The 13,987-nt window shown below is 38.1% G+C and overlaps 1 protein-coding gene across 3 annotated transcripts; it reads right to left on the bottom strand.

Annotated features, from left to right (window-relative positions):
- Nucleotides 1-299: 299 nt before the first annotated feature.
- Nucleotides 300-13,664, bottom strand: b4galt3 (UDP-Gal:betaGlcNAc beta 1,4- galactosyltransferase, polypeptide 3). Of its 3 annotated transcripts, XM_032575445.1 has the most exons (8): nucleotides 13,388-13,664; nucleotides 7,757-8,084; nucleotides 7,525-7,625; nucleotides 7,184-7,419; nucleotides 5,998-6,188; nucleotides 5,799-5,921; nucleotides 4,923-5,027; nucleotides 300-4,270 (listed from the first exon to the last, which is right to left on the bottom strand). In XM_032575445.1, exons 4-8 carry the CDS (start codon nucleotides 7,385-7,387, stop codon nucleotides 3,922-3,924), a joined length of 972 nt encoding a protein of 323 aa, XP_032431336.1. In that variant the 5' UTR covers nucleotides 7,388-7,419; nucleotides 7,525-7,625; nucleotides 7,757-8,084; nucleotides 13,388-13,664; the 3' UTR covers nucleotides 300-3,921. The 3 variants fall into 3 exon arrangements, with proteins under 3 accessions (XP_032431336.1, XP_032431317.1, XP_032431326.1); XM_032575426.1 differs by having other exon boundaries at nucleotides 7,525-8,084; XM_032575435.1 differs by lacking the exon at nucleotides 7,757-8,084.
- Nucleotides 13,665-13,987: the final 323 nt, after the last annotated feature.

The following is a 13,987-nucleotide window of genomic DNA, read 5'->3' as shown; positions in this document are numbered from 1 at the left end:
TATGCCCACACGGAACATCGAGGCCAGCAATACACAGTGTGATGTAACAGGTCTGTGCAGTCGAATCGCTCTGGAGCATGTGGTTCTCCTGCTGCATGATTGCTAATCTATCTGTCTGGTATGAACATCTGATCTCTGCAGCGTTTCAGTTGAATGCTAAGCCACATTCATTAAGATGCTCCGTGTGTTTTAGGAATTGGATCGGTCAAAGCTGTCGTGGATTTTTGTTACGCTATTAATGTTTCACATTTAGGTTGGTCCGTGGATATAAATAAAGAGGAAATAAAAGGAGACATGTCTTTTGATTGTGTTGTACTGGTTAATTTATTTGCTTTCTGTCACAATGAAGCCCACACATTTTTCTTTATCCTGTTGCCTTTTTTGCTATAACGTCGCACAAACACACAAAAAAATGACATTTATCTTCTTCAAGATATGATCAGTAAATAAGGCAACCTAAAAAAAAAGATTCAATAATTTAAGACCATCTCCAGTGTTTATGTAATAGGTGTTCTTCTTTTTAATGAATGCATGAATAATTCAACTATATAGTCACCCATTATTTTTTTATCCTTCATAAAGACATAAATTGAATTATTAAAAATCATAATTAAATAAAAAAAACTATTCCAATTCATCGTAATGGTCATGCATTAATTTCTGTGTTATATAAGTTCAATGCTTTTGAAAAATTCTTTATAAAAACTAATGTATTCAATAAATATATATCAATCTCACATTAAGCACACAGTTTGCTGATTAATTTGCTGATATTTCTTTAAAAGCTTTCACATCAATATTATTATGTATAATAAAACATTTGCCCCAAGGTATTTAATTACTTAAAGATTATCCTTCATTTATTAAACAGTAGTATTGCATAAATTCTTTTTTTAATTCATCCGATTTGTCTCTCAAATCTATATTTTATTATAAGACTTCATATTTAGCATGGATTGCTTCTTTAAAATAGTATCCATTCATAAAACTCTTTCCACCATGTAGTTTATGATTCCACTGGTGAGTACAATTCTGAGCCGAGCTTCTCCTTTAAGCTGACGGGATAGTCATGTGATACTGCGTAAATTAAAAAAAAAATAAAAAAGAACCCTCCTGTCAGGGAAATGCAGGGATTTGATTGGCTCAAAGCCTGTGAATGGCAAACGTTAATGATTAACATTCTTGTCACAACACTGCAGTTTCATTCAGCATCTGGTATTTCTCGCCAGTCTGTACCACATGAGGGTGCTCACGTCTCACTGTGCAGTGCACGTCCGGTCCCTCAGTCATTATGGGGCTTTTTAAATGATTTTATGAGGCACACAGTTAAAAAAATAAATGCAGAGAAAGGTGACAGCTGTAAAAAGGGACATCTATCTAATCTACTGTAGAGAACACTTTCAAGGCTCACCATATTTAGCGCTATCAGTGACAACAAATAGTTTAGGAAATGGAATACATTCAGTTCAGACTAACTCATTCATCACCTGTTAGTATGATAACAAAATCCCACACCAGCAGGTACAGTACTTCATTTGATGCTAGATTCAGTTTTACAGTTTCAGATAGCAGCAAGAAATCATATTGCCTACAAGTAATAAGATTTAAGTCCATTAAGGTAAAGAGCCATGCAAAAGCACCCATACAAGTTGAACCGTTTCATATTTTGTCACATTTCAGTCGGAAACCTCAATTAATTTAATCTTACAAACCAACACAAAGCAGTGCATAGTTGAGAAATGGAAAGTTTTTTTTGGTGTTTTTTTATTTTATTTTTTATATCAATATACATGTGAGAAGTGTGCCACCATTTGTCCAGCCATCCTTACTCTGACATCCATTAAGTGAATATGTCAATCTGAGTTTAATTCAGCTTTTGTATAAATGTAGCTAGTTTGTGAAGGTATCAGATGTTTGTTGGAGAATATGGAATATAAACGTTATAAAACATTATCTACATAATCAAGGTGAACAATATTATAAAAAGATGTAATTGTTATATGGCCGTTCAATATTGCAATGAGGACATTGATAAATAAATATCAACTTGATTTTTTTTTTATTTTCTCTCCTTATAAAAGTTTCCACACCATTTTGTGTGAGCTTTGGTATCTTACATACTAAACATATACTTACAATATGCAAGTACACTGAACCGGCTAAAGTTAGTAGTGGCAAGCAAGGTAGTCAAAGAATCTAAAATGTGCTAGGATGAACCAGTCAAAGTCCAGAGTTAAATTCAATTAAGAGTCTTATTGTCAAGACTTCAACATCGATGTTCACAGACAATGACCATCCAATCTGAAATTCTGCAAAAGACTGGGAGCTGAAATAGCAACAACAGGTTAGTCTATGAAGTTTTGACTAAAGATGTTCCTTTCATTTTGCAAAATAATAAAATAGCTCTTTCCTTCCTCTTTACACCTATGCACTGCGATTGTGTGTCTCTGACATAAAATCCCAATTAAATACTCTGAAGTTTATGGTTTCAATGTGTCAAAATGTGAAAAAAGGTTTAAGGTGTATCAATACCTCAGCAAGGCACTGGAAATAAACTCTCCTTACAAAACATAAACCAAGATGGACACTACAAAGTACATTCAGAATGGCTGATATTTTACAACAAAATAAAGCTGCTGCTAGTTTTTACAAGTGGATGATAACCTACATGCATCTCCTGATCAAACACACCTCCAGAGTTTTACATAAAAAAAACATATTTTGGGTTAGAAACATTTTCTTCTTGCTTAAGTCACTAAAGCTTCACCGTAGCAAATAAAGACAGACAGAAAAAGGCAAACATTTGTTCGTAGCTATATCTACGCACAGTGCTTTGTTGTCACCATAACCACTTTAGATACTAGAACACTAGCTTGACATTTTTCTTGTTGTGTGCCTTATGTCACTGTCTGCGAGTTTTCTTCTTAATCTCACACTTGACTAATCTAAAAGGAAACAATTTAAATTAAAAAAAAAACACAATTATTATCAGAAGCACAAATCTATCCGTGTATCAAGAATACAGCCAAACTAGACACAACAACTATCATGCCACGTCATTTTCGTTATGTGTTTGAATACTCCCATATAATTTGATTGTCTCTAAACTAAACGTCATAGAGAGAGAGGCACCAGACTGTAATGAAGGACATTAAACTAAAGGAGTACACAAATAAAGATGTCTTTCTATATATAGATATATAAATATAAACTCTAGGATATTTCAAGAACTATGGAGTTGGTCAGTGATTGATCGATGCAAGCAAATATATAAAAACAGCAGTCCTGGAACAAGGGGCTTGTTCTGGTCCAGAATCAGCTTTATCCTCCTAGCTGGCAGGAGAAGCCAAACCTATGAAAGCTTAGCCCATAAAAGCATTCCTATCAGTCTATAAAATGCGCATAAAAGAGAGAAGGCACAGAAACACAAACCCATCCGTGGAGCGAGGTGGACAGACAGCAGCTTTTTTTTTTTTCTTTTAGTAGGAGGGAATAAGAGGTGCAGACTGATTGAAGCTGCAGCTCTGCAGATGTGTTGCCTGCAACTCGCAGTTCCAGTCTGTAGAGATCTACAAATGTCGCCATCTCATTTTCAGCTAGCGTTTTGGATCTTTACAAAGATGCAATTGAGTTTTTCTTCTTTCTTTCTTTTTCTTTTTAAATCTTTCTACTTCTGGTCTCAGAGGTTTCTTTGCCAGTCAATACAGTCAGCACCACATTCAGCAGATCATAACCCAACAAAACGGGTTCAGTAGTCATGAATCCACATCTGTAAGCGAAACAGGCTGTGTGTTTGTGATCCAGTGCATAACTACCCTTAATACAGCAAATCAATGCTGCTTTCCATCATTTTGTTGGAGAGATCAAAAATGATGACCACTTTATGCTACAAGTGCAAGATTATTACTTAATTAACACCTCTTATTTCATCACTCCTGCCTTTTCCTGTGTAGTTTGATTTGCTATCTTTGACAGGATGAGTCCTGTCTTTTCACCAGATGGCTTAATCAAAGTGCTATTTTTTGCCACTGCTTCTTCTAGACTTTTCACTTGTTTAGCCGGTCCTTTGTCCTTGCTGGAGCTATGTGGATGGACAGGCATTGCTTTCACAGCACTGTGAGCTTTACCCTGGGTCAACCGGGGGTCCTCTCCAATGTTGACGGTCAGGTTGGTGTAGAGCGGCTCCAACTCCTTGGAAAGCAGCTCATAAGTTAAAGAGTTGAGGCCGTCAGAGTGCCAGTTGAGTCTGGTCTTTTTCAGGAGGTCGAATCTAGAATGACACACAGCACCTCGGGTTTTTGTACTCTGTGGTTTCTGAATCTAGTTTTAACAACTTTTCCTGGCATTCAAGTTCATGTTTTCTTCAGCTAGACTTCCTTCTTTTTTTGCAATTTCATACTTCATACATTTTCTGTTTTGACTGTTATAAAATGTAACCCTAACCCTGAAGTTTGTTTGTTGCTTTTAAAAATACGCATAATGATCCGTTTAGCATTTTCAGCAACCACACTGTTTCCTCTGAGCCCACAATTTGTGTTTTCTCGGCCCAGTCAATATTCCAAAATGTAACACTCACAAACGGTCATGGTTCTGAAATGATTGCTAACAAAGTTTTTACTGCGGATCTGCCACACGACTTTTTTTTTGTAAAAAATATATCATTTTAACTTGTCCTTTTCTCAAAAAAGGTCACTAAGCTTTGATGAGGAATTCAACTGAAATGATTGTGGCTACAACTATCATTTCTGTCTATGGCTCTACTGTAATGTATTTCATTGGAATTTGTCAATATTAAAGAGTTTATTATTTCCATTTTTATTAAATAAACAACAATTGCATTTATTATTACATTCTTTGAAAATAAGATCCAATGTGTATGAACAATCTGTATATATTGTGTGCCAGTTTTATCAATTAAGTACCTGCGAGGATTTTGCTCATTGCCTTTGTCTCCTTTATGCTTGATCATCTTGTAATGGCCAATGGCCACTGGAGGGCGCACAATCTTCATACCAGACAGCCGCACTCTGGATTGGCAGCAAATAACAGGAGTCAATAGTGACAACAGATTCAGAGTCATAAAATTGACAGAAAAAATACTACAGCATAACTAAAATTACGTTCAATAATAAAGGTAAATTTTTCTTCTCCTAAATATGGAAAAAATAAAGAAAACAAAAAAATATGTTTAGAAATAGTTGTATTGGTATTCCCTTTATCCCTCTCTTGCTTGCATACAACTTCAGTTATTGAAGTCGGTTAAAATATAACCGACTGGTAATATAGTAATTAAGTTTTAAATACACAAAAATTAGAGTGCTTTTATAATTAAGCTCAAAATACTGCATAATTCTTTTGGAGATGTGGATTGGGGGAGTCTGCCTTGCATTCATTGCTTGCTAAGACACACTAGCAAAAAAAAAAGAAGCAAGAGAGTGGAGAGGGGGGATGCTAAAAAAGAAACAGAACAAATAAATACTTATTGTAAACTCTAAATGACAACAAGCAGATCTAGTCCATGCAAACATACCCACTGAGATCACGCCAAGTGACACAAAGAAAAGTGGCAGCAATGGAAAGACATGAGGATGAAAAATGATGTTAGTACACACAAGTAAAAGTAAAAATATGCAGCAGTGAAATAAATGGTAAAAATGACAAAAAAAATCTGAATGAGTAGAGCAAAGCAAAAATGAAATGCAAAACGAGGACAGAAATGCTTATGAATTCTCTATTTTTAGCCTGAACTCACAACTCCTATGCAAACATGCTCTGTTTGCCTCTATAGTGAGCTTCACCTGGCAGCGATGTCATCATCCTCTCCCCCCCAACCCCAGTATTGGTTTGGGAAGCCATTCATCTTCATATACTGATCTGGGGTCACCGCAGATACACCACCGAAATACTGTGGGTACGGCAGCCTAAGAGGGTCACATACCACTGAGTCATTGCAATGCGACAATGAATTCCACACGCTCTTTCTCTGTGCTCTTCTACCTGTATCTAAACTTGTCCATGGCCACAGACAGGTGTGTGGGAAACTGCTTGTGGCAGGTGTAAGTGTTGTGGTCGTTCTCTGGCAGCAGGTCGACGTCGTGAAGGAAAATGCAGCTCCAGTCTTCATCTTTGAGAGCCTCCCGCACCCCTACGTTCAGCAGCTTGGCTCGATTAAAGGTGCCATTCCCCCACTGAAGCCAAAAACAAAATCAGAGTAAAATCTTAAAATTGAAGGAACAAATAATAATAATAATAATAAGAAGAAGAACTTTCTTTAACTACTTAATATTTATTTTTGTAAGTTGATCAGCATGTTTAGGAACTCTTGATATGTTATGCTTTGTTGTGTTATGAATATTCATGACACTAATCTTTACAATGGCTAAGACAGACATATGTTGACTATCGTAATTCAGGAAATGACTAGTATATAGTTACTGATCTCAGCCTAAGTCACAAAAGTCATTGAAGTGTATCAAAGATGACAACGGAAAAACAAAAGGTGCAGCACAGAGGCGCATCTTGAGTCTTCATAACAACCTTCAAAGCTGCAGTAAACAACTTTTATAAAAATATTTTTTTTAACATATTTGTTAATTTGTCGCTATATATTGACAGTATAATATGAGATGGATAATCTGCCGGAAAAAAATCGAGCTCCTCTGCCTTCCCCCTGTGGTCCTGCTGCCATCTGCAGAAATACACCGCTATTGGTTAGAAATAATCAATTAGAGTCAGAAGGAGGGTCTTTGCACTGTCAATCATGCTCATGTACACACTGCACACACTCTCCTCCTTGCTACATGGTATAGCTGTTCCCCCACAGCAGAGCCTGCTGTGAATGTGCAGGCTAGTAAGCATGGCTACCAATGATGGTGGATAAACAGTTTCCTGTAATGTTAGCTTGTTTCTCTGCCATTAACACAGCTGCAGCAAGTGCCATAATTTAAGTTTGCTATTATCTTGTAGAAATCAGTTTTTAATTTGACTTGAAAGACACTTGTTGTATTTGTCGTTTTGTCAAAAAAGTCACAATTTGTTGTTGATTTCAATGATTTGCATTATGCATCTTTCATGCATATTGGTTTTCCTCAAGGGGAGAGAAAATGTAAACTTTCCACAGCAACATACATATTACCTTTACATAGCAAGATGCACAAAACCAGATGAAAACACATCACTTGACCTGTTGTACAATGTAGATGCTGTAGTGTATCTGCTGTCTTTGCAGGAAAGGGTGCAGGTGGCACAGAAGAGAACGTAAGTGGCTTATGCGATTTCGGAACGGCACCACTATTGCTGTGTGGTGGCGCGGTTCGCAGTCCGGAGGCCGGTACCGTCCACCAGGCAACACTAAAGGGTTCCTTTGTCGGATGTCCTCCAGAGACATAGGGGAGGAAAGATGGACAGATACTGGTCCAACTGGAGAACAGAAAAAAAGGGGGCGGGGGAAAATTAAGTAACATCTTTCACTATGTCACTATTTACTGTGCCTACCAGATTATATTTAACATTTCTCTCTCTCACCCAACAGGGGGGAAGGAATCGGGCAGTCTTTCAGCGGTTGTCCTGAAGCAGGAAGCCCAGTGCCAGAGTTCCGAGGAGGGGGCGGTGGTACCCCAAGGAGACTGAGGTTGGTGTAAACGTCATGAGGTCGAGAATAATCAAATTCTGGTTCTGTGGTGTGCACCAGAACAGACACCAGACCTCTAAAGCCCCCAAGGGAGAAATAGAGCACAAAGGCAAACTGAAAGCCTACCAGCAAGGCTAGTGTGCATGGTGAGTCCAGAGAGCGCCCAAAGCAAGCCATCACAAAGAAGAAGACTTTGCAGAGAAGTTCCAGGTTGAGGAGGTAGATGTTATGGCGAGAGGAGAGACCAAGGGAAAGGTAAAAAGCAGCTGGATGTAGAGGGTGGAGGGAGTGGTATGAAATGAGTGAGGAGAGACAGAAGGAGAGGAAGGGATGAAGGCAGTCCAGATTTCAAATGATGTCTTTGTGCAGGAAGCAGGCATCGATCAGGTGGAAGGGGTAGAAGTAGAGGTGAAGCTCTGCCAGCACTGCCATCACCTTCTGGCTACAGATAACACTGTGAGGAAATAAAAAAAAAGGCTATCAGCTAATATGGATTGGTCTATTTTGTAAATCACATTTTCAAAATTCTCAATACTCTTAATACAGCAAGAATATCTAGCTACATCTGGTACCAAAGGCAGAGAGGGATCAGGTGGATGTAAACATTAAGACATCTGTGATCACTTGGTACAAGCTGTAGCCTTGCTATTTGAAGCCTTCCCAAAAATGGTAGCCCTTTTTGTTAATGCTGTAGCGACATCCTTGTTAGTATGGAGGTTAAAAATCCATAATCACCAGCCCTGCAACAAGATATCCCTCCTTGACACTATAGACACTGGCTGTAGGGAAATTAAACCCAGAGACTGTCAGACACTTGATGCAGTTTTATCTCCAGTGGATTGCTATACTGATGATATCAGGTGTTATACTAATGAACACCTGTGGCTTACCTAATCCTTAAAAACAAAACAAACCCAGAGATCAGAGTACTGCATTTTCCCCATTCCTCTGCACTTTTATTTCCTATTTTTAAGTGTACTTTTGGAATACTCATACTTCTCAAAGATTTTTAGTCAATGTCTGCAGTTCTATCATTTCCTGTTTTTCACTATTGTATCTTTTGCTGTATTATAATTACACTAGAAAATTGATACTGGAGTTGTAAAATCTGAACTGGATGCAAAGCATCGACAAATCAGAGCGACCATGTGATGTAGTGGCCTGTAAGTGGAGCCCTGAAAAGACTGAAGGATTAGTGAAAACCTTTGACATAATGAGTACGGCTAAATCAAAAGGCCTTGATTCGCAAAAATGATCATTTTTATTAATTCATTAGACTTTTGTTTTAATCCTGTTTTCTGTGGTGTGAATGTGCCGCTGTGGAGTCCTTTTTTAAATCGGTGTAGACACCGGTGAGGGTTAGCAGCAGGTTGTCAAATTGGGCTTGGGTGAGACGAAAATAACGCTGATATCGACCCTCGTCAGTGCCCAGCTAGTTTGTGAGTTTGTGGATCTCACCAAACTCACAACACTTATTAGTTATCTAGTGATTTCAAACAATCCATTCAGTAAGTAAAGCAAAGACACTCTCAATTTTCCAACATGAGGTGTTGGGCACGTTTTTGACGCGTGAAAAGCGTTCGGTCTGAATGCAGCATTACATGTTAATCAGCTGTGCATTTCCCCTACTCTCTGTAATGGCTTATAATTACTCCATAAACAAGCTCAATTCAAACACAAAGTTTACCATTTTAAAACCTCTGAAGCTGCTATTTAAAGCATGTAGTGGTTTCTCTATAACCTCAACAAGCATATTTTGGAAACAAAAAGCAAAAAAAAAATTGTTTTCAGGAATTGGTGTTTTTCATCTTCTTCTACACATCCACTTCTGCTTTGGTGACTTGTTTTTTTGTAGGTGTGCTGCTGTGTCATAAGTTTAACTAAAGTATTTGTAATTACTCATCAGAATTTGTCAAATTTCTGTAGCAGGTATTTCAAAACAGCTCAAGGTTCAGTGTTGGAAATATGTCAATATAGTGTCCTTTCCTGTTGTAATTCAACAAGTTAGAAGTGTCAAGTTTATTATAAAAACACTTTCTTGTTTTCATGTAGTAAACTTGTTTTCAAAGAAAAAATAAATCAGACCTCAAAAAGGAGCTCTTGCTAACTTTCAGGGCTTTTAGGCACCTTTCAAAAAAACAAACATAAAAAACAAAAACAAAACAAAGTGGAAAACAACCTGACAGGACCATATTAACTTCAAAGGTAGCTGCCAAATAATTCTACGTCAGTGCTGCTCAGTAGTCTTTACTCAGTGTTACTATGTTGGCCACGCTTTACCCTATCCTGCTGAAATAGGCCCAATTTGTCCTGCAAGGTCTTTTTCTGTCAGGTCTGTGTGACAGATGCAAACTCTTCAGCTGGCAGCAAATGCTGTGAGCTCGTCCAACTGCAGAGTCTGGATCAACTATCCAGAAACTGTTCCAAGTAGCTGGCTTACTTTAGAAAGATTCAAAAACCCTCTGATGCCCTCAAGACACAAACAAGACACTGACCTAGGCCAGGTACAATTTAATGTCTGACGAAGGTACAATAAATCAGAGAATTGTCAAAAGGATGAGTCTAAATGTGATATTTCAATAAAAGGCTTATGTTTGTGTACACTGTCAGGGAGATTAAAGAATGTGTCAACAATGACTCATAAAGCTCAGAGGATAAGGAAAAGTCAGAGTACTTTTCCAGGACACCGTCAAAATATTGGGAGAAAGGAGTGGAAAATATTGCCCACGAACTGTGAACCCAGCAGTGCTGCCAGTGAACAACAACCCAAATCATAAATATGAAGCTTGATACCTGCTGATTCTTTATCTTCCCAGACAATCCATGTTGTCTCAGATGAGTGATTCTCTGATTGCAGGATCTGTTTCAGCTAGCATTGTGTTGTTTGATTTCCATTTTTATTGGAAACAATTTCACTTTAGAAGCCTCTTTAACATTGAGGGCTGATTATCAACCAGTTCAGATGTAGGTAATTACAGGATTAACTGTGTTTTCAGCAATGGAGCCAATATCGGTAATTAAAATGCTGCTTCCAGAAAGTGCAGAAGAAAGTGAAGCTTGTCTACACCACATCAAGTGGTTGCAGTAAAAGTCTTTCTGGTTGCCCTTTAAAGCATATATACAGTGAAACAATGGTTCATAAAATACTGAAGTTTGATATGCGTGCATGCATACGGAGATCTTGGTGACAGAGGATGTTTTGGGATTGACTTCACTCATCAGAAAGACAGGTAACAAAGACAGCTGAGAATAAGCAGCCGCAGTGAGATGTCTGTGTTTTTTAATATGTAGGTTGTTCTGTCTGTGTTGATTATGAGTGAACTTTCAAATAACATGACGGTAACAGGAAGTCCATAGTCAAAATATGGTTTCCCTAACTGTTCTCGAATTTTAAGGTCACTGACCTTCTGCACAGAGCTTCACGCAGCAATAACATCATGGTGCATTAAATTGTGCAGTGTACATTACTTTAGCTAAACTGAAATAAATCAACAATAATATCACATTTGAAATCATTAACCACCCATCTTATTCAACACTTGCTACATAGCATCCTTTACCATTGTTTTGTTGCTGTATTTGTTTTAATAAACACACTGACCAAAACTCCAATCACTTCTAAACAACAAAATCAAATTATTAGAAATTTTAACACAGTCTTGATTAATAGCTGATAAACACAAATGTGAGAAATTGTGAGCATCTTCAATAGCAGCACATTTTAAAATGACTTGTAACTAATAAAATGGTCACACTGATTGTCCAGTACCATGGACAGCTTCACCCAAGAGATTAGGTTCAAATTAGACTGGAATACTGCTGATGACCACAGTAGGCAGTAAAACTTAGGCCCACATAGTCTGTGAGATCATTTAAAGAAATTTTGAAGCCCAGTTTACAAAGGAAAACAGTATATTGTGCTTAACATAAGAATCAATCCCGCTCATAACATGGATTGGTTCATGTTATTTAGGTAGGATTGATTAAGACAAATCTGTTTCGCTACGTTGCTTTTTCAGAAGACCATCTTCAAAATTCATTTGCTCAAAGTTGCCTTACAACTTTTCCGTATGTCTCTTTAACATTTCCGCATTTGTTATGTTACAGCCACAAATACTGACATGTGATAGACCAACACAAAGTAGTGAATTAATGTGAAGTATAAGGCAAATCACGGACGGATGGAACGACAGACAGACAGATAGAGCGAGGGAGAGTCACCTAATGAGAGGAGGCCTTAGAAGTTTGTTAAAGAACTTCAGAGAAGACCAAGGATTAAAGCAGATTGGACAAAAGTATTGCTAAAGTAGGATTAGGTAATGAAACAATATCCCAAGTATTGACCATCTCACAGAGTATCATTCAAACAATCATCAAAGGCAAATGTTGCACTAATTAGAGAGATTTATAAGAGACTCAGTAATTTGGTAGAAGCCACAGATGTCATGAAGTGTATTTTTGTTCCCTTTCGGTCGTTTCAGCCCCGCTACCTGGGCATGATTACTCACAGCCGTTTTTGGTTTTCTTGCTCGTGTTTCCCTGTGTATTTAAGTTCTCCTGTTATCCCCAGTTGTTGTGGAATCCTAGACGTGACTAGCCTGCGCTTACTGTGCGTTGTTGGAACGAGTTGTTTTTGTAAGGTACCAAGCACGGCAATTAAACACTATTTTACTGCTTTATTCTGCCTGTTCTGGACTCTCCTTTCTCAAAAGATGACCGCTTCTAACAGAAACCCGTAGTTAGCTGGAAGAATTTCTAGACAGGCTGTATTAATCATGCGCTCTATAAATAGACCCTTTAAAGATGAATGGCGATAAGAAAGTCTCATTTAATTTTGCAGGATGTACAGTAAACATATAAAAGAAGATGATCTGGTCAAAGGGGACCAAAGCTAAACAGTTTTAGTCCTTTTCTTCAGAGAGGAAAGGGAAGATGTTCAGCGTTAATTAAGGAAACCTGTTTAGATGGTGCAAAAGTCTATGCCAGAGATTTACATTCCAGCAGAAATGACTATAAACATTTCTGCTGGAAACACCTTAATTAAAGGTGTTTTAATTAATAAGTTGTTTTAATTAAACAGCTTAGGTCGCAGAATATTCATGTGTGTATGAACACACAAACAACTTCCAGATTGCTATTTGTAAATAAATAAATAAATTTAAAATGCATGATTTCCCTCCCACCTCACAATCATGTTCCATTTTAGGTTATAAATAATGCTGAACATGTTGAACTTGTGGTAATTAGTAGGTATGAATACTTTTGGAGTAAGCTACAGGTAGTGCGGCAGCTCATTTCTGTCTGTGTGAAGTCTCCTGCGATCTAAAATAAGCTGGCTGATGACAAGCAACTACAAACGAATGCCATATTTGCTTCTTTATATAGTAAAGATTATTTTCAGCTGAAACATTTCCATGGCGTGTGTGTCCAGTTGATGGGTGCAAATTAACCTAACATATTTTTGCTCCCTGTTAGTGCAAACAATAACATGCCATATCATAGCTTGTTAAATTGGGTTTACATTGAAATAATTTTAGGATTTTTGCAAGTAAACTGGAGGTGATTACTCCACTTACATCCATCGCTTGGCCTTTGTGGACATTCATATGTGCCTTTCTTAAACCTGTGTAAACAAACTACGCCAGTGAGGATCATTCTCAGTCAGCAGCCCCATATTAGTTCATAATGACCCTCCCTGAAATTGCTAGTTACACCGTTCCAGGCTTCATCCATGTTCCGCAGCTCCAGCGGACTCACCAGTACATCTCTGCGACATGTCAAATCCAGCCCCCGGCTTCCTCCGACTATCCGCAGGCCGCCGCCATCAAGCACGCTGCCAGATGCCGATTTTATGTTCACAAGCGCTGCACCCTTGTCTTCCCCCTTGTCTCTCCACCGAGGCGAAATCTCCCCCTTTGCTGTTCAGAGGCCGCTGCTGACGCTTTCATTTGCAAGGGCATCACCGCACATCCGTCCACTTGTCAGTGCAGGCGAGCGCCCCTCTCCTCTGCCTGAACTTAACGCGTCTGATGGAGCTCAGGCGCACCACGGTGACGCACTGAGCGCCACCTTTGAATGTGAAAGGGATTTCGCGATTTCACTCTGACGCTTCAATGAGATAGATAGATAGATAGATAGATAGATAGATAGATAGATAGATAGATAGATAGATAGATAGATAGATAGATAGATAGATAGATAGATAGATAGATAGATAGATAGATAGATAGATAGATAGATAGATAGATAGATAGATAGATAGATAGATAGATAGATAGATAGATAGATAGATAGATAGATAGATTTAAATGATCTTGAGCTCACTTTTCTTCAATGATTGCCTGTTCCATAAAGACT

Source organism: Xiphophorus hellerii, chromosome 1 (genome assembly GCF_003331165.1).
Source record: "Xiphophorus hellerii strain 12219 chromosome 1, Xiphophorus_hellerii-4.1, whole genome shotgun sequence".
In the NCBI taxonomy this organism is placed as follows: Eukaryota; Metazoa; Chordata; class Actinopteri; order Cyprinodontiformes; family Poeciliidae; genus Xiphophorus; species Xiphophorus hellerii.
This window is presented reverse-complemented; position numbering and strand designations above follow the sequence as displayed.

Excerpts from the sequence above, each read along its gene's own strand:
- b4galt3 (XM_032575426.1), bottom strand. The coding sequence starts at position 7,807 with ATGGCTTGCTTTGGGCGCTCTCTGGACTCACCATGCACACTAGCCTTG. Across the intron at positions 7,420-7,524 it reads GATTCCTTCCCCCCTGTTGG|TTGGACCAGTATCTGTCCAT; the intron begins GTGAGAGAGAGA and ends TCTGTTCTCCAG. Across the intron at positions 5,028-5,798 it reads GATGATGACATCGCTGCCAG|AGTGCGGCTGTCTGGTATGA; the intron begins GTGAAGCTCACT and ends CTGCCAATCCAG.